At 40.5% G+C, this 18,237-nt stretch overlaps 2 protein-coding genes across 2 annotated transcripts; both read left to right on the top strand.

Annotated features, from left to right (window-relative positions):
• LOC144643193 (protein DD3-3-like) lies at window positions 1–7,363 on the top strand. The gene is made up of 10 exons (XM_078502376.1): window positions 1–187; window positions 842–995; window positions 1,392–1,478; window positions 2,527–2,848; window positions 3,790–4,008; window positions 4,369–4,792; window positions 5,262–5,318; window positions 5,765–6,048; window positions 6,488–6,529; window positions 6,913–7,363. The coding sequence occupies exons 2-10, from the start codon at window positions 846–848 to the stop codon at window positions 7,251–7,253; spliced, it is 1,926 nt and encodes a 641-aa protein (XP_078358502.1). The 5' UTR covers window positions 1–187; window positions 842–845; the 3' UTR covers window positions 7,254–7,363.
• Window positions 7,364–10,603: 3,240 nt separating this feature from the next.
• On the top strand, window positions 10,604–17,995 carry LOC144643192 (protein DD3-3-like). Its single transcript, XM_078502375.1, has 10 exons — window positions 10,604–10,749; window positions 11,030–11,185; window positions 11,810–11,896; window positions 12,320–12,647; window positions 12,961–13,179; window positions 13,819–14,242; window positions 15,358–15,414; window positions 16,217–16,500; window positions 16,907–16,948; window positions 17,547–17,995. Exons 2-10 carry the CDS (start codon window positions 11,033–11,035, stop codon window positions 17,879–17,881), a joined length of 1,929 nt encoding a protein of 642 aa, XP_078358501.1. The 5' UTR covers window positions 10,604–10,749; window positions 11,030–11,032; the 3' UTR covers window positions 17,882–17,995.
• Window positions 17,996–18,237: the final 242 nt, after the last annotated feature.

Raw genomic sequence — 18,237 nt, forward strand, 5'->3', positions numbered from 1 at the left:
TCGACAAGTGTCAATGATATTTTATCAGTTGAGATGAAAAACTCATTCCCGCTTTGCTGTCACGATCTGTAAGTGAATTGGAAATAAGTACGGTTGCATTATAAACCTCTTGCCACACTGCGGCGGTAGATTTGTTTGCACGGCCAGTGAAGAGTGAAAATCACTTTCAGTCACTGAAGAGGGAAAGGCAAGTATAAAATTCTGAATTTATCATTCTATACTGTTGAGAAATAATTATAAGTTACCACATATCGACTAAAGGAGAAAAATCGGTATGATTATAAGCTTAAGATTTCATAACTCGGGGTTTTAATGCCCACCATGCGTCGCTATCAAAACTTTTTTCTTATACATGCCTGCTGGTCTATTGAGTGTAGGATTGTTAAAAATGTATTATAGTTATTTTGAATCGGGAAATAGTAGTATGATTTTGATTGATATATATTGATATATTTGTATTAAAAATCTTCTATTTTCGGATGGCCCTTTTTAGAGATCTCCAAATTTTGCAATAACCTCGTTCGTGTTCAGTGCAAGACGGGCAAATGTACTTGATGCGGACAGCAGCGCATTCTAGGGCCTAGTTTCACCGCAATTTAAACTGGAAATAAAAATTTGGACATCGTTGATAGATTCGGTCCACATAACCAGTATTAGAGAGGGTTTTTAAAAATAAAGAAAGTGACTGACTTAGCCGTTCTTGGGGCCAAAAAATGTGGCCGCAAAAATGAAGAGGCCGTAACACGGGGTTCATTTGCCATTCATAACTCTTTTTAAAAGGTATAAGTCGCAGTGAACTAATATATCTTCCTATATCTTTATTTAACTTTTGTACACATAGAGATATGAAGGCCATATTTACTTTGGGCTTGTTGTCAGTTCTGTTTCATCTCTGTGCTGCGGACATATACTTCCACTACCCACCGGGTAGCAACAACAGACTGAACGGGAACCGGGTTAATGTGAGAAATGCTAGAAGGCTCTTCGACTCTCAGGTACGTTCGAACCACATTTTTGTTTTGCATTCTATTTCCTCTTCAGTAAAATAAAAGAAAGTTTGTTGTTGCTGTCCGGTTGTAACTTCTTGCTTTTGTCGGTTGCTGCTATTCAGTGTTGCTGTTGTTGTTGTTGTTGTTGTTGTTGTTGTTGTTGTTGTTGTTGTTGTGGTTTTTGTTGTTGCTGCTGCTGCCGTTGCCGTCGTTGTGTTGTTAGCTTGTCGTTGTTGTTGTTCTTATTGTTGCGCTTTTGTTGTTTTTTGTTGTTGTTGTTGTTGTTGTTGTTGTTATTTTTGCTGTTACTGCTGCTGTTGTTTCTGTTGTTGCTATTTCTGTTATTGCTGTTGTTGCGGCTATTCAGTGGGGTTAAACCAAATTTATTCCTATATTCCGTAGAACAATGGTAAAGCCGGGTACAATGTTGGAGACAGCGGCAGTAACAATACTGGAGAAAATATACCGGAAACAAGGCAACGCCCGCTGGTAAGCCTCTTTAAGATAATACAAGACTTACGTTTTCTGTGCCCTTGCAAAGCAAGAACAGCCTCGGCGCGGTCATACATAATTTTTGTTATCTATCAGTTCTGCTCCGACTGAAGTTCAGATGAAGTTTAAGTGCAATCTGAATCACTTGTTGCTTGCCGGAGACGCCGATCGAGACCTTTTCTTTTTTTGCGGACAAATCTCCGGCGTAAGACAACCTTTTCAAGCGTGTGTGGAAAATTATAAAAATCTTTTTGACCAACCTTTTTCCGGCCAATATTGCCCTTGTGTTCTTTTTTCTTTGTTCACATGTGGAAATCGACTAAGTCACGGTTCACTTTGAACAAAGGGAAAAAAACTCAGCCAATATTTTAATGTCTTGACCTTATGCACTTGGTCGGTAATAACTATTTATTACCTTTTTGGCTGAATGAGTTTCGCCAAACTAAAATCGAGGCAGTCAGCCCAGTCAGGTATAGTGATTCTCGAACTTATTTTGCTTTTTATTTTTATTTTAAATTATTATTAAAATAATTCATCAAGTTAAAACAAAGAAAATCATAACCGCGAAGGAGGTTTGGATACTCAACCTTAATTAGCATAGATTCAGTTTTTTACGATGATTATATTTATCCGTTTACTCCGTAGTTTTTGTTTCGATTGAGTAAATATATCGAACTCTCGAGACAGTTTTTCATCGGCTATCCATTTGCAAGCACCTCAATTTTCAATCGTCAAAAATGCTCCACTTAGTGCGCGTAGTATTTTCAACTCTCTTCTCGGTGTTTGGATATCCCGGTGAAACACTGTCGCTCGTGGTTGATACATTACATGATCACAACCAATACAAATAATTTGCTGAACTAATCAGAATTCGAAGCAATAAAGGGAAAACGTACATAAACCTTGTTCCTGATTGGTTAAAATCGATATCTCCGAGGGGTTTTTTAACAATTCAGAGAGCAGAGCAAACCCGAAACCAAGGGGGAAGAGAACAAACTACTCCCCGCCAAATTCAAATGAAAATGGTTTATTTCTTGATTCAAAGGAATTTTTCATGAGCGGCTGTGAGAAAGATGCCCAAACTGAATTGGAAATCATGTGGACAAATCAACACGGGACCGGCCCAAAGACAGACGACAGAGTGGAATCACAAGTTATCTTACAGTACATGTGCCAGGCTTACCCTAGCGGTAAAGTGACAGATGTCAATCAAGACTTTCTTCTGCATACTATACGTAATGGAGGAAACCGCAACACACAGCCTTTCAGGTTAAACGAACGAGAGGATCGGTTAATTAAAAAAGATCGCGGACTGCACGAGCCCAAGGAATACTACAACGCTTACATGCGCAGAGAACGAAACAAAGGTAAGATAGGGTGACAGCTAGAAACAGAATATCAGATTAAAGATAATTTCCAGTCCGAACTGCGCAATCTCGGCTGCAATGTTAATGTGAGCCTCACACGAAGGAATGTTTACAAGCAAAACTAAAAATTGCGTGACAAATTAACTTACCTTTTTCTTCATTATTAACGCCAGATATCCTTGCAGAACAAATAATAACGAGTAGAAATACCTTGACGCTATTTCATACCGACGTTTCAGCTCATCGGGAATTCTTGAACGAAACGAACCGTAATGCTGTCACCGAAGTGTCACGTTTCAACGAATTCAAAACAAAAACGAAAACAACTACCGAGTCTGCGCAGTACGGACTGGAAATCAGCTTTAAGAGTGACAGTAGAAAAATATCAAAATAATTTCAAGGTTTATTAGTTATTCTGGTGAATCTTTAACGAACGCAATCACTGAGCTGATCTTTACTGTGCCTATAAACGTTTTACAGTTTTAAAATCTCAAAGCAAACACACATACCCTACAGCAATTACAACAATCATTACGACGCCGCAGAACAGTGTTGGTGTTTGGTCTAACCAATTATTGTTAGAACAGGTCTAAATGTCTGTCTACAGCCAACTCCGCGGTTACAGAGATTTCAGATATTTCAAAAACTGTATATAGAACAGGGCCCAGTTGTGCAAAGGACGATTATTATAGTTAATCCGGGATAAGCGTAAATTTAGTTTTTAGTGAGGTTTTAGGTTTGCAATTTCCGTCCTCGAAGTTTTAGAGTCGACTTACTCGACTAATCTCAAACTCCACAAAACAACAGCAATGAAAAACAATTTTGTGAAAAAGAAATTAGAACCTCGTTCGACTTTCGATCCTCAGTGGACATATCGATTAGTATCTTTGGTCTTATGTTTCATTTTAACACTGCTTCCCTGTAATTCAACCATTACATAGGTTTGTTCACCGCTGATCAAAATCTTACGGGAGGCTCCACGAGGCACACAAGACAGAATGCAAACGGTAACAGAAGGGGCTTAGAAGTACCAGAGGAGCGCGATTACTATCCCTACTGGGGACCCACCCCGTGGAAGGACATTGCTATTATGGTCAGTAATAACGATACAGAGAAACTGATGAAGGATCATGTGAACAGTACTGATCACTCCGAAAAGGGTAAGTTTGCCAATGAACGAGCATTCTCTATTTTCCTATGAACGATGTCTACGTGTGGAAGTCCAGGGTGAGAAAGGGGAAAGAAAGATTTCCTCTTTCATTCCAGTCTCGTCTCGAGTTCCCACCCCAACCTCGATCCCAGGGTCTCTCTCTCTCCCTGCCCCACCGCTCTGAGGGGGAGAGACCCTGGGAACGAGGTTGTTCTCACCCGTGTATTTCAGTCGAACTCTTTCGCGTGTGGATTTCACGTATCGCTCGAAAATCCCACACGCGAAGGGACAAGAAAGACTTTCCTCAGCCAAGTAGCTAGAATCATGTCCTACAGGGCAGCAGATTAAATGCGATCTCGTTTCATTGAAGGGTTCTGCATCATGAACAATGGTCTCGCTGGACAACAACGCTGTCCAAAAATACCTGCCCGCAGCAGGCGAGCTCAAAAATGTGTGGCCAGCTTCATCACCAAGGAATCTTGCGAAATTGGCGGAGGAAGCTGGGTGAAAGTGAAAACAGACTTCAAGGAAAAGCTCTTGGATATCTCAGATAGCGCATGTGCCAACAAATTTCAGACTGTCAGAGGCGTGGCATACGAGCCCCATCTCATCACACAAGGTACAGAAGGGAGCGAAGAAGATCTTGTCGTAGCAGACCCTCCTGAGGTAATCTATGCACCTTCTACTGTTGTCAATCATAATGGAATGAACATGGAAGGCAAGTTCTCCTCGTACACATGGAAGATTCCTTACTTTCCCTCCAACATCATTCAGCGATGCGTATTGAGAATAAGGTGAGTTTAGAAGATTAGAAGTCTGGGCTCTAGTCCCCTCCGGAAAGGTTCGTGTGGCTGTGCCACGTTAAACGATCACGTATGAACAAAATAATGTTGCCAAGTAATACTTTACGTCATGGAAAAGAAACCTTTAGGGAGCTCGGGAGTTAGCGAGTTGAAGGACTGAAAGGGTTATAAACAACTTCCTAGATTTTTTGCAGGTAAACAAACAATTCTTCTCTAAATTTTTAGTGTTTTGTGAATTCGAATCGTTATATATGGTCGTGGAATTCTTTCCCACTGTTGTTGATGAAGCTTTGTATTCAAAAATTTCTTCACAAGGGGTTAGCCATTTTTAAACCGCCAAAGGTCAAACTGTATTTAGCGGTTATGTGTGTCCTAATTAATGATGTCACACGTTAAATTAACCAATCATGCGGTAGCTTACTGTCTCATGACTAAATCCTGCTTGTTATTTTATTCCTAGATACAACATTACAACAGACGATGCACCAAGGAGTTTTGATGCCTCAGATAATGACGCGTAAGTATTGAAGGTAGAAACTAAGTGTATTTTGTAAATATGTGCCGAGAAACTGAGAGAAGAAACACAAATGTTTTCAACTCTCATTCGCTCATTCGCCACTTTGAAGCGAGAAGAAAACTGGGGCGAGACTCTCTTGCAGACGCTTTTGGGAACGACACTGGGAACAAAACAAAGATGTGAAGCAGGCATGTTACTTAGCGATCAAAGGATATTTACCAAGCCGAAAATATCCTCTTCTATTCCCGGGGAGGGGAATGGAGGGGATCAGGCCTTTAACAACTATACATCCATGATAAAGACAAAATATTAGGCAGATAGATAGAGAGACCTAACTTTTTTAATGTAGATGTCGCTTTTATACACGGATATAGCTAAAACGACAAATTGGACAGAATTGTCCTATCTGAATTAATGAGAGCTACCTTAAATAATTGCTTTCTCAGTGTGAAGAACGACCCAACAACACTGGCCACGGATGGTAAAACCAAGCTTCAACTGGCATTGAACACAGCTCAACTTGCTCGTACATTCCAGGACAGAACTCACGTGTTCTACTTGAAGCCAAGAACCTTACTGCCTAGCCGATTCAAGAATTCCAAAATCATTTACATTGGAGGAATGGGAAAGAGAGGAAATATTGTGCAGACTTATCCAGCCATGGAATATCGCTTCACTCCTGAACGCATTTCAGTTACAACAGATGATGTCCTGTGCTTCGCCTGGTCTGGTGAGTCTGTGGCACTCTGGGTATCAGTGCGCGGCCATGTTATGTTACAGTGCCAAAAAAACTTCTATATAAACAAACAGGCCTTGTGGCAACAGCTGACTATAAATTTTATCCCGTATTAGTAACGAACTCTGTGGAACTTGGCATTTCTAAAGACACTGACAATCCTTTTAGAAACAAAACTAAACACTGATATAACAAGTCACGAATCCTTGTTCCTAACCGAACATTTTAACGTTCATACACCCATTTATTTACACGAGCCTTCAAAACAGTCATTTCAGAAAACAGCACAAAAATCTAACTCCAGACACCTAAAATAACTTTGCTTTTACGTATAAGACAACTGATTTCAACAATTTTGAACAACTTAAGACTTATTGCAAGCAGCATAATAGCGATAGGAACTCAGTTTAAAAACGTATTTTCATCTCCACAGGTTCAAACAATAATCCAAATTATGCTGGAGAAGGTCAAGCGCGTAAGTATTTTTAATCTTTTAAGATAAAAAGAACGTAATTAAAAAGACGTTCTTTTCTATAAGTAGTTTTCTTCTGTTGATCGTCTTACCCCCCGGGAAGGGGATAAGACGATTGAAAAGTATGATTTTGTGTACAGGATCTGCGCTGCTTTCCATGGACTTCATAGAAAACCCTGCTCACAGAAGTTACCACGAATGCATCAACCTCAGTTAGAATTCCTCTGACCAAACAGAGAGAACCGCAGGCTCAGTTTTGCGCCTTTGTACGAGATTTTAATGTTAACTTCACAGGCAAAATATAAAGTATAGTAAAAAAAAACAATTTTGCTGCCCCCTTGATATACAGTTAACATTTTCCCTGATTTTTTTTTATAATTTGTCAGGCTCGGACAGAACAAACGTGTGTTGGGTAAAGGAAGGATGCAGTTCTCTCAAACCAAAAGCTTGTTCCAGCTTGCCTCTTGAAGTGGTTGACCAGGCTGATGTTTTCAATGCTGAGAAGTTGAATCTTCACCTGAACACAGGATGTTACAGCGGTAACGTTACCAACCTGCAGGCTCAGCTGAACAACGCCCCAGCCTCCTGCAACCCGCCGTGTTTCCGCATCACGAAGCCTGGGGAGTACTGTTACATGAGCACGCGCAATAACAACTTCTCCAACCGACGTCACATGGGACAGATCACTGTTACCCAGGCTTCTCAGGCTCAGTCAGCCAAACGTTAGCGCTGCATGTTAGGAGTTGAATTCGTTCATTACTTGATGGTGTATGTAGTATAAGTTGTAATACTATGGGCTCTTGCTTTGAAAATAAAACAAGAAACAAAGAAACGACATTTTGTTGTTGTAGTTTTTATCTGGAAATATAAAAAACTTAAAGTTTGTTTCTAGTCTGTGAAGCAGCCGTATTTCTGGCTCGGAAATATAATTACATTTTTTACATTTCCAATCACCGCACAAGAAGATAGTTCAAATGACGACACGCGGTGCAGTATTTTTGGCAAACTTCGAGGTGTTTGGATTCAAAATGTTACTGTTACCTAGGTTACGTGTAAGATAACTTTACATGCGAGGCATTAAATCACTTTAATGTTTGATGTTGTAGAAGATACTATACGCGTGTATAACCGTGTTTACATTTGGCTACTCCTACTAAATAAAAGATGAAATCTGTACTCTTGCTTGAAGTTGCCTTCATTTTTGCGTACATGATAATCAGATTTATTTTATCATTGTTGTCTTTGGGCAGTGAAGTGTGTGGTAGAGAATTGTTGAGCAAAAAGTTGACAGGCTTTCCCTTGTTCACTGTCGTCTTTCGTTCCTTTTTTCGATTTTTGGTTTGCGTTTTTACATGGCTCATTTCAACACAGTTCTAAGAACTTAAATCTAGCTAAACAGACTACTATATACACTAATTGATATTCCTCTTCCCAAGAACTTCGCTCTTTATTGCCTGGCCTCTTGTTATTTCTCTGAATCTCGCCATTCAGCGGACTCATTGATTTAGATTTGCCAGCTTGTGAAGCTAGTAGTTTTTTGTTGCGTGATTGTATGCGGTAATAATGTTAAGTAAAGCCCCGCCCTCGTTCAATTCTTTGCCGCAGTTTCCCCTTTGTTGTGATGCCATCGCGCGAAATACACCCTCAGTAGCTTATTGATCTGTTCGTGTAACCCTCCCCATGATATTATGCAGAGTTTTGTTTTTTCGAATATGGCGGCTACTCTAGACAATTCTTCCTAACATAAACTTTAAGGGGCAGTGACACCGTGATTTGATGCTACTTAAAAATCCAGTGGAGGTGTTTGTATTAATAAGAAATTTACTAATAGTGGCCTGGTCTTGCTAAAACGTACTGTACTGTACTAGTCATGAAAATGTGGTGTGGCCATGGAAGGATAGAAAGAAGCTGCCTAAATCTTGAAAGTGTCGGGCCAACGTTTTCAAGTTTGACAGTACTTCCTTGGAAGGAAATCACATTAAAACCATTGATTAGTTTATTCACATCTCAGAGAATGCATTTATGGCTTTCTTATAATTTTGAATAATGAAAGATAGTTTTGTTGATCAGTAAGTGTACCCTAACATGTTCTAGCATAGTTAACACAAAAAACTTAGAAGGCTTCTCGTGACGACGTCCCTTTAAGTTTGGTTGCTCCACTTTTTTCCAGGTATAATGTAATACAAAATTTAGTCTTAGCCATGTTATTTTTTATCTTCCACCCTCCATCTTTTCATTTAAGCCGTATGGACCATATGTGTGTTCTCCCTTCATTAATCAGTGCCGTAGCAAGGGGAGGGGCCGGGGGGGGGCCGTGCCCCCCCAGTTTTTTTCCCAAAAAGGAAAAACAGACCTGTATAAAATGTTGAAAATAAAATTTTATCTCCCGAAAGGTTTGAAACAATAACATTTGTAGTTCTTTTCATTTTTTTTTTAACGTACGTAGGGTGATGCACAACAATGTTAAACGGCCAAAAACTAAAACAAACCAGAAATTAAGGCCAGAACGTACTATGATGACTCTGAAAGGTGAAACATTTGCTGGTTTCAAGATCAGAGACAGGGCTAGTCGATTTTCTATTTTTGCAATTAACGTTGCAAGTGTTATACTCTCTTCAGTGGCTTGCTGAGACAGTGTAGGAAGTAAATAATTCGCGATATGCGTAAATCACAAATAGCTCTTGGAGAACGCTGGAAATAGCATTTCCAAGCTTCTAGATTTCAAAATTTTCTGAGGGGGCATGCCCCCAGACCCCAATAGCGGCTCGCGCTTCTGGCGCTCGCGTGCCCCTTCACTTATTTTACCGTCAGTTGCTACGGCACTGTTAATTAGGTGATATGTTTAATTTGCTGACTAAATGAAGACAGTTTTATCAATATACGTGCCTTCTTTACAAAGAGCATGATGTCATATTTAACTAATGTTTGAACGAATTCTTTGCGAGCAGAATGTTATAGAGAGGATAAGAAGGGTGTCAGATTCGCGTACGTTTTTACACTCTTTACGATCATGTCACTTAGAAAGATATAACAAATTCGGCATAAGTACTTGTACCCTATTACTGTAAAAAGAGCTGGAAACCCCGAAAACCACGAATCCATGCAGAAACATGCACATACCCGCTTAGAACTTCCCGTGTGTGATACTGGCATGTCTTGTTTACCATGAGTGTGTTAGAACTTCCCGTCTGTGATAATGGCACGTGTGTTCATATAACTGTGTGGTATAACTAATGTTTGATCGAACGCTATCAGTGTAAATATACAGAGAGGGCAACTGCGTCTAGCTGAACAACAATGCCAAAAAATTCGTATTTAATCGAGAAAACCCAAGGTTGAAAACAACAACAACCATTTTATTTTGCCTGATAAAGAAAACGAACAGGATATTTACAGCACAAAACAAAAGAACAAATTATTAAATAGGCAAAAAACTACTTAGAATAGTAATGAACTAAACGAGCGAATTTACAGTAGTTTTTGAATTTATGTTGGTAAACTTAGCGGACTTGAGATCAGATATTTCAGTCCTACGTGCAGCTCTGCTATTTAATTGGCAGGGGTTGGTCAAAGACATTCTACTAACGTCATTTACTTGCGAGTTATTGTACTTATTTTAAGTCGTCACGTTCTCTGAATCGTTTTAGGAAAATGAAATTCAGGTTCCCACGTACCCTGGCCTTTGCTCTCATCAGACGTCCACGTACGCTTGTTCAATGAAAATTTTGTTTGTTTGTTCTTTGTCTTTTTGTATTTTTTTGACATTGCAAAAAAACATATTGCCTTTCCTTTTCCGTTTATTTTTTATCGAAGGTGAATTGCGTCATTATATTGTCAAAGTAGCTATTTTGATAATATTATGACGCAATTTGTCATCGATAACAGGACAGATGCATAAAAGCTGAAGTCAATTTTCAATTCATCTTTGGTATGAGTAAAGAGCAATGGATATATTTACCTGCTGGTTTTCGGTTTGGTAAATAACCTCAGACATTTACCGCCACTTCGATGAATATGTGTCAATTATCACTTTTGTCTGCTTTCAAATTCCTTCACAGAGTGTCGGAATATAATTATGCGGAACTTGCTATAAAAGCCCTTTATAGCCATTTAAGGATCAACTTGACGCGAGATCAACCCACCAGCTTATAGGTTGCAGTTTTCTAAGTTTTTATTATCCAAGCTTTTGCTATCCGAGTGGCGAGCAAAAAGGCTTCACAGAGGTAAGTAGTATATTTAAAAGGGCTCTCTTGCATATGTACGAATGTCGTGTTGATTTGATAGGTTCCACGTTAATTACAATATAGTTTCCTAAATTTAAAGCTCTGAAGTTAGAGGAAGGGTAAGTTAGGCCGGTAAGAAAAGGTGAGGTTATCACGAAACCCACAGCTTCGCTTTCCTACAGTCAATGTCATTAAGTGTGCTACATCAGACCTTTGTGCACTTGCCCGCAAAGCTTTTTTCGTAAATTAGCTTACAGTTTGTTCTTTTGTGTTGAAACAGAACATGAGGACCATTTTCGTTTGGAGCTGTCTCCTGGCTGTACTTATAAAGTCTTGCATGTCAGATATGTACATGCATTTTCCACATGGATCCAATAACCGTTTGAACGGGAACCTAGACAACGTCAAGAACGCAGCGAGGTTGTTTGATTCGCAGGTATGAAGCCATTACATACACACTCGGAGCAATTTCATACCCCATCTAAAAAGTGCGAAAAAATTTATGGCACGGGCTGGGTTGGAAGAAATCTTTGTTTTTGCAATGTCTTGGTGTGCCACCGGAATTACACGACCACGGGCGCGCAATCAATACAATACAGGTCGACACACACTAGGCGACAAGTCGCAGCGAAGATCTCCAGTGCGACAACACGCGCCGTGTGTACTGCTTCAAAACAAGTCGCTGCGACAAGGCGCTTGTGCGGTGCACAGGGGGCACTAGTTTTCCAATTCAATATGGCGAAAATAAATGACGCTCTATCATTGGTTAATTCATATTTTGTCGAAGCGAATTGTCGCAGAAGTGTGCACACACTGCGACAACGCTGCTTTCGCTCATTTTGTCGCTGCGATCAGTCGCACAATTTCAAACTGGTTTGAATTCGTGCGACTGATCGCAGGGCAAAATTCTGTTGCAGCAGCAAAGATTGTCACAGAAATGCACCATGTTGCACGAGACAACATGTTGCTGCAACTTGTCCCCGCGACATGTTGCAGCGACTTTCGAGACAGCAATATGCTGCAAATGTTCCCATAATTGATTCCTTTTCTTTCCTTCTAGAACAACGGCAAGGCTGGGTACAACGTTGGAGACAAACATTATTATAACCCTGGCGACAATATTCCGGAGTTCAATCAGCTACCAATGGTAAGCCGAGATATTGTTAATACCTTCTTTTTGATTTGCTTATAAATCAGTTTTCTAGAGTGTCGTAAAACCAAAAGCAAAGTAATCACTCTAACCAATCCAGTAAACCAATCAAAACTCAAAGCAAATAGGTGTAGCTGGCACAAAATACGGGAAAACGTGCGCAAGCGAGTCACGATTGGTTTTCGTTTTACTTCTGATTGGCTGAGAAACTGGCGCGAGATTTTTAAACCAATCACTAAGCGTAGCAATGCAAAACCAAAGCAAACACAAATTACTTTTGACACTTAAGTGAAAACTGCTCTATATATCACATTTACTTGTCGCTATTCATTTGTTTATGTTAGTTGATTGATTGCTTGCTTGTTTGTTTGTTTCTTTATTTTTGTTCATTTAGTAATTGTATTATTTGCAATTTGTTAGGAGTTTTACATGAGTGGATGCGACGCAAAGGCCAAATCTGAAGTAGAAATCATGTGGACAAATCAACACGGGACCGGCCCAAAGACAGACGACAGAGTGGAAACACAAGTTATCTTACAGTACATGTGTCAGCCGTATCCCGAAGGCAAGATGGCTACCAATAATGTGTTCAACGAGTTTGAATATCATACGATTCGTAACGGTCAGACGCTTACCACCCAGGCTTTTGCAAACGGAGCGAGGGAGAATGCCTACATTAGACACGACCGTGGACTTCACGAGCCAGCCAACTACTATCAGGCGTATTTCCGCAGAGAAAGAAATAAAGGTGAGAGTAGAGGCAATGGGGTACGTGTGGACAAAATAAATTTACGCGTATAGCATTGTCTAAATAAACGTTGCAGGCTCTTTATGGATCGCACTCTTTGTAATGCAACTTCAGCTCCAACTCAACGCATTTTGCTCATGTAAAAATAAATTTATTTTTCTTTTTATATTTATATATTTATGATTTATTTTCTCGCCGATATTAGCATATTTTTTTCAGGGGCCTAGTCAGTCCCCCCGTCAGCACCGAGGGTAAATTAATTTGATTGATTGATTGATTGATTGATTGATTGATTAATTGATTGATGCCACAGGTTTATTTACCGCTGATCAACAACTCAAAGGCGATCTGCCGATTTACACGCGACAAAACCCTGCAGGAACAAGGAGGGGCTTGGAAGTCCCCGAGGAACGCGATTACTATCCTTACTGGGGCCCCTCTCCGTGGAAAGACATTGCTATCATGGTCAGTAATAAAAAGACCGAGGATTTAATGAAAAAACACGTCAACAGTCCTCATTATGGGTATCAATGTAAGTTTAAATTTGAGCTTTTTGTCATATGTCAACAGTGTTGTTTCTCAGACTCCTTCCCAGTCGCTCCCGAGACGGTTTTGACTAGAACGCATTGCATCAAGGGAAGGCCGGACGCCCTTCCCACCCTGCCCCGCAACCTCCATTTCATTTCTCCCCAGTCTTTCATCACCTTTGAGACCGAATAAGTAGGGACTGGGAACGAGTCTGATAAGACAATGCAATCGTGATTTGCATTGTTTGCGTTAATTTTTTCTGCGCTTACTACGTACCGTTACGTTCTTAGGTTGAGTTCTGATTGGACTGATGTTAAAACAGTTTTCAATCGAGTATCGAAAAACCAAAACCAAAGTAACCACTCTGGTAAATCACAAAGGACACACACAATCCAGTGATCCAATCCAAACGCAGAGAAAATGAATTTAGCCGGTTCGAAAGGCGGAAAACGTGCGTGAGCGAGTCACAATTGGTTTTGGTTTTAATTTGATTGGATGATTGAGAAAGTGGCGCAATTTTTTAGAGCAATCATTGAGTGCAGTAATAGAAAACCAAAGCAAATGCGAATTGCTTTCGATACTCAAGTGAAAACCGCTCTATTGTCTGCGACTAAACAATTTTCTCTTGTATTTTTATATTTAGACATGTGTATTATGCCAAGCAAACTAGCAGGTCATGCAAACTGTCCACTAAACAACCAAAACGTTCTCGCCGACAAATGCGTTGCTAAACACATCACCGCGGAGTCTTGTAGAGCCGCTGGAGGGAGGTGGACCAAATTCATCACTAACTATGTAGAGAAAACCGCTGGAGTGTTGAGCACATGTCACAACGTGGGTGAGATGAAGCTGGCAAGAGGCTTACCATACGAGCCACACAAGCTATCACAAGGAGCTGACGGAAAGGTACAGTTTGTTCTCCTTCACAAACCCCCTGATATAATCTACGCACCATCCACTGTCGTTAACCACAACGGAATGAACATGGAGGGCAAGTTTTCGTCGTACAAGTGGAAGGTTCCTTGTTTCCCAACCAACACCACTCAACGTTGCGTGTTGCGGATAAGGTTAGTGAAAGTGTTTACTCTCATCAACATATTAAATCTCCTCACTCACTTCTTCCCAGTGCTTGTCATTTTGGTTTCGAGAGTTTGGTTTTACATCGCAGTGTACATAAGTTGATTATTTTTTTAATTCTCGTCAAATGTGCGCTTGTTAATGTGTTTGTTAAGGTAAAATTAGTTAACAATTATTCACCGAAGTGGAGGTAAATATGCACCACATTTACCGACACTGAGGTGAATAATTGATTTAGTATATACCACACAAGTTGAATAAATAGCGAACTAAAACGTCACTTTCGGTAAACAATGCGACGTGCGAAGGCAGTTTGTTTCTCTTTAGCTGGTCGGAGATGAATAGTACTTTGCTAATCACCTCCGAGTTAACCAATCAGCACGCGCGAAATCCACTATTCACTCGTGTAGTATATACTAAATTTGGTTATTTAAGATGAGAACTGCAACTTACCTGCAGATTCGGTCAACAGTAGAAGCTATAAACTGCTTAATTTTGTAAGAGTTTGGTGGTCCACCCTGACATGTTTAAATTTCTCCTCGTGTCGGGAGTCACGTAAGCCAAAGTCAATCTTAAAGCCAATCTTACTAAGCGACTATTAGACGAGGTAAAACAAAATATGGCAATTCATCAAGCCTTCGCGGAAGCCTAAGGTAGAAGCATGCAAGCTATTGACCTGTAAGTTAAATAACAATCTTTTGTGCTAACCGTTTCAATAATTGCTCAACTGACCAGTGATCTTGTTTTCCGACATTTTTTCTTTGTTTGCTAAACTTCAGTTTATGATTAACTGAGGTAGACAATACTGCGCATGATCAGAATACCGTCATCATCATTACTCATCCTCGTACCCAGGGTATTCGTTCCCTTTTACCCGCGGTCAGGAAACGAGCGAGCCTGGAATGTTCCGATTGGAAGTCTGAAAATATCAGACTTCCGGTTTAATTGCGCATGCCTGACCGCTAAAAAGAAAGATGGCGTCCATCCTCGTACCCAGGGTCTTCGTTCCCTTTGACCCGCGGTCAAGGGACGAAGACTCGAGGTACGAGAATGCATCATTACTTTGAAAAAAACACGTAAAACATTATTTTTTTTTTCTGTGCAGATACAACATCACCACTGATGACGTTCCACGTGAATTTGATGCCAGCAATAATAAAAAGTAAGCGAAAACCGATGACTCTCCCTGTCTGTACTTTGCATGTCCCCTTCAACTTGCTGTACGTAATATAGGTAAAAAAATATATATATATATATTTCATATCACTACCGAGCTTAGCAAATAACAACTTTTCTTTCCACACATTCTTACATGTCGACATAACTTATTCTAGCAGTCTGTGGGAAACTTGTAATATTCATGTAAATCTTCCACAAGTGGCCCGTAGCCGTGGTAGAGCGTCCCAGGAGAGACTATGAAAGGGGCGGGGATATCCGAAGGAAAATTTGAATTAAACCCCTAAAGGAAACCAATCTGAGAGTGGTTCAAGCTTTTTTGACCCCTAAAAGAGACCATTTTCTTGTCTATTCGGTCTAGACCACCAACCCAGTGTGACGGCGGCTTTTTTATATCAACCCTAAAAGAGACCTCGACGGCAAATCATGATGTTGGAATTCTGAACACCCTAAGTGAGACTAAAATCTGTAATTTCTACCCCTAAGCGTGACGACAACCACCCCAGTCTCTTAAATATGGGAGTCACCCCCCCCCCTCCCCCCCGGGTAGAGCGTCTGTGCCAACCTCGTTCGCAGGGTCTTTCTCTCTGCGAGAGAAGGGGCTCTTGGGGGCGGGGAGACAGAGACCCTGGGAACGAAGTTGGGTCCGTGCCTCTGTGCGCGGGAACGTCATGATTCGTCTTCTGTTGCAAAAACTTCACAAGTATCCGAGTAGCTTGTGTTTCTAATTGATGGTTATTCATATTTTCCTTTGTTTAAAAAAAATACGGCTATATTTGCCTTCGCAGCGTCACGAATAACCCGAAAACAAAAGCCGTTGATGGTAAAATTGATCTGCAACTCGCTTTGAACACTGCGCAAGTCGGCCGAACATTCCAGGACAGAAGTCATGTTATCATTCTCAAGCCACGAAATCACCTTCCTCTGAAATATCAGCATTCCAACATCTACTACATCGGAGGAATGGGAAAGAGAGGAAACATTGTGCAGGCCTATCCAGCCATGGAATATCGCTTCACTCCTGAACGCATTTCAGTTACAACAGATGATGTGGTGTGTTTCGTCTGGTCAGGTGAGATGAACAACTTCATTTGTTTGTAAATATGACTAGTGAGATTGGTATGGCTTATGTTGCATTATAAAGGATATAAAACCATCAATAGAAAAAAAACCAAGCTTCTAAGTGAAAATTCCATTTGAGTTTTCATTCAGCTTGTTGTTCCTTCTTCTTGTCGCTCTTTAGAGTATTTACAATTGTTCGTCATTTTCTACCTTACTAGACTGTTTCCTAGAATTAAGCTTCCTTCCTTGTTCTCCTTGGGTGAGGGGGTCAGAAAATGATTTGCGCGGTGTAGTACAATAGGCCAGACCCCTGCCCTTCCCCCCAAAAAAAACCTTCTTACATTTCGCGACTGAATACTTTGAAAATGCGTACTAAAAGTGTGAATACAAGGCTTACGGTTATTTTAATTTTTTAGGTTCAAACAACAATGCGAACAACGATGGACAAGGAACAGCACGTAAGTTAAATTGCTCTATTTTTTATTAGTCTGAGGAAACAATAGAGTTTAAAAATATTAGAACCAGCTCAAATGATTGGAGCGAAGGTGTACATAGTTAATGGAGTGAGAGCTGGACAAAATTCCGACTCGTCATATGATCAACTACCTGTCAAAAACTCTCCATTGCTCTCACTATAAAATTAACACAGGTTCTATTTTTTACGAAACAAGTTCAAGATTGAGTCGAGTTTTACAAGACTGCGAGTGGCCGGTTTTTTGGTTTCTGAAATCCTTCGCGCGACCGGAAAAGTTAACATTATGTAAGTAGACAAAAACGAGGAGGGAATGGGGGCGTTATCGAAACAGACTGCTCGCTGACTAGAGTTTTACTTGCTCACCCATTTAACTCACTGACTTTCACCTAACCATAAACGTAACTCTTATTCAATCAATATTTAACTGAAATTAAACGTATTCAATCATTGATTGTATACATTGATGTTCGAATTCTGTTCCGCCTCTTGGTCTCAAGTACACGTTATTCAGCAAATTAATGTTAAAGCTAAGGACATGACTGTATAGAACTTAAGGCCTAATTAGAATTATCTCATTTCAGGTACGGATCGCACCAACGTGTGTTGGGTAAAGGAAGGATGCAGTTCTCTCAAACCAAAAGCTTGTTCCAGCTTGCCTCTTGAAGTGGTCGACCATGTTGATCATTTTAACGCTGATGAGTTGAATCTTCACCTCAACAAAGGATGTTACACGGATAAATCAAAACCACTGCAGGCGCAGCTGAACAACGCCCCAGCCTCCTGCAACCCGCCGTGTTTCCGCATCACGAAGCCTGGGGAGTACTGTTACATGGGCACGCGCAATAACAACTTCTCCAACCGACGTCACATGGGACAGATTACTGTTACCGAAGCGGCTGGCACCCCTTCCGAGTGATTGAACTCTTTCAGTAGTTTAGTTTGTTCGTTACTTCGTGATTTATCAGTATGATTGTACAAGCTGTAATGCTAAGTAGGTACAGATGCTATTAAAATAAAACAAGAATATGGACCTTTGCTTGAAAAGCATGTGAAAAAATGCAAACGCAAACAAAAACCCAGTATGTGCGCCATGCCCCACGGCTACATTCAAACAAGATTGTGTTGCGGAAATGTTGACGCTCGAGCGGACTACGTCAAAACTGCTTCGTCAGTGCAATTTTGCGTGAAAAGCAAAAAGTGCGGATTCATCACCTGCTCGTGGGCGTGTGTAAAAGCTGTGTAACCCCAGGATTAAAAAACATGAAGTATTCT

This window comes from Oculina patagonica, chromosome 2, assembly GCF_052425735.1.
Source record: "Oculina patagonica isolate OP01 chromosome 2, crgOcupat, whole genome shotgun sequence".
Lineage (NCBI taxonomy): Eukaryota > Metazoa > Cnidaria > Anthozoa > Scleractinia > Oculinidae > Oculina > Oculina patagonica.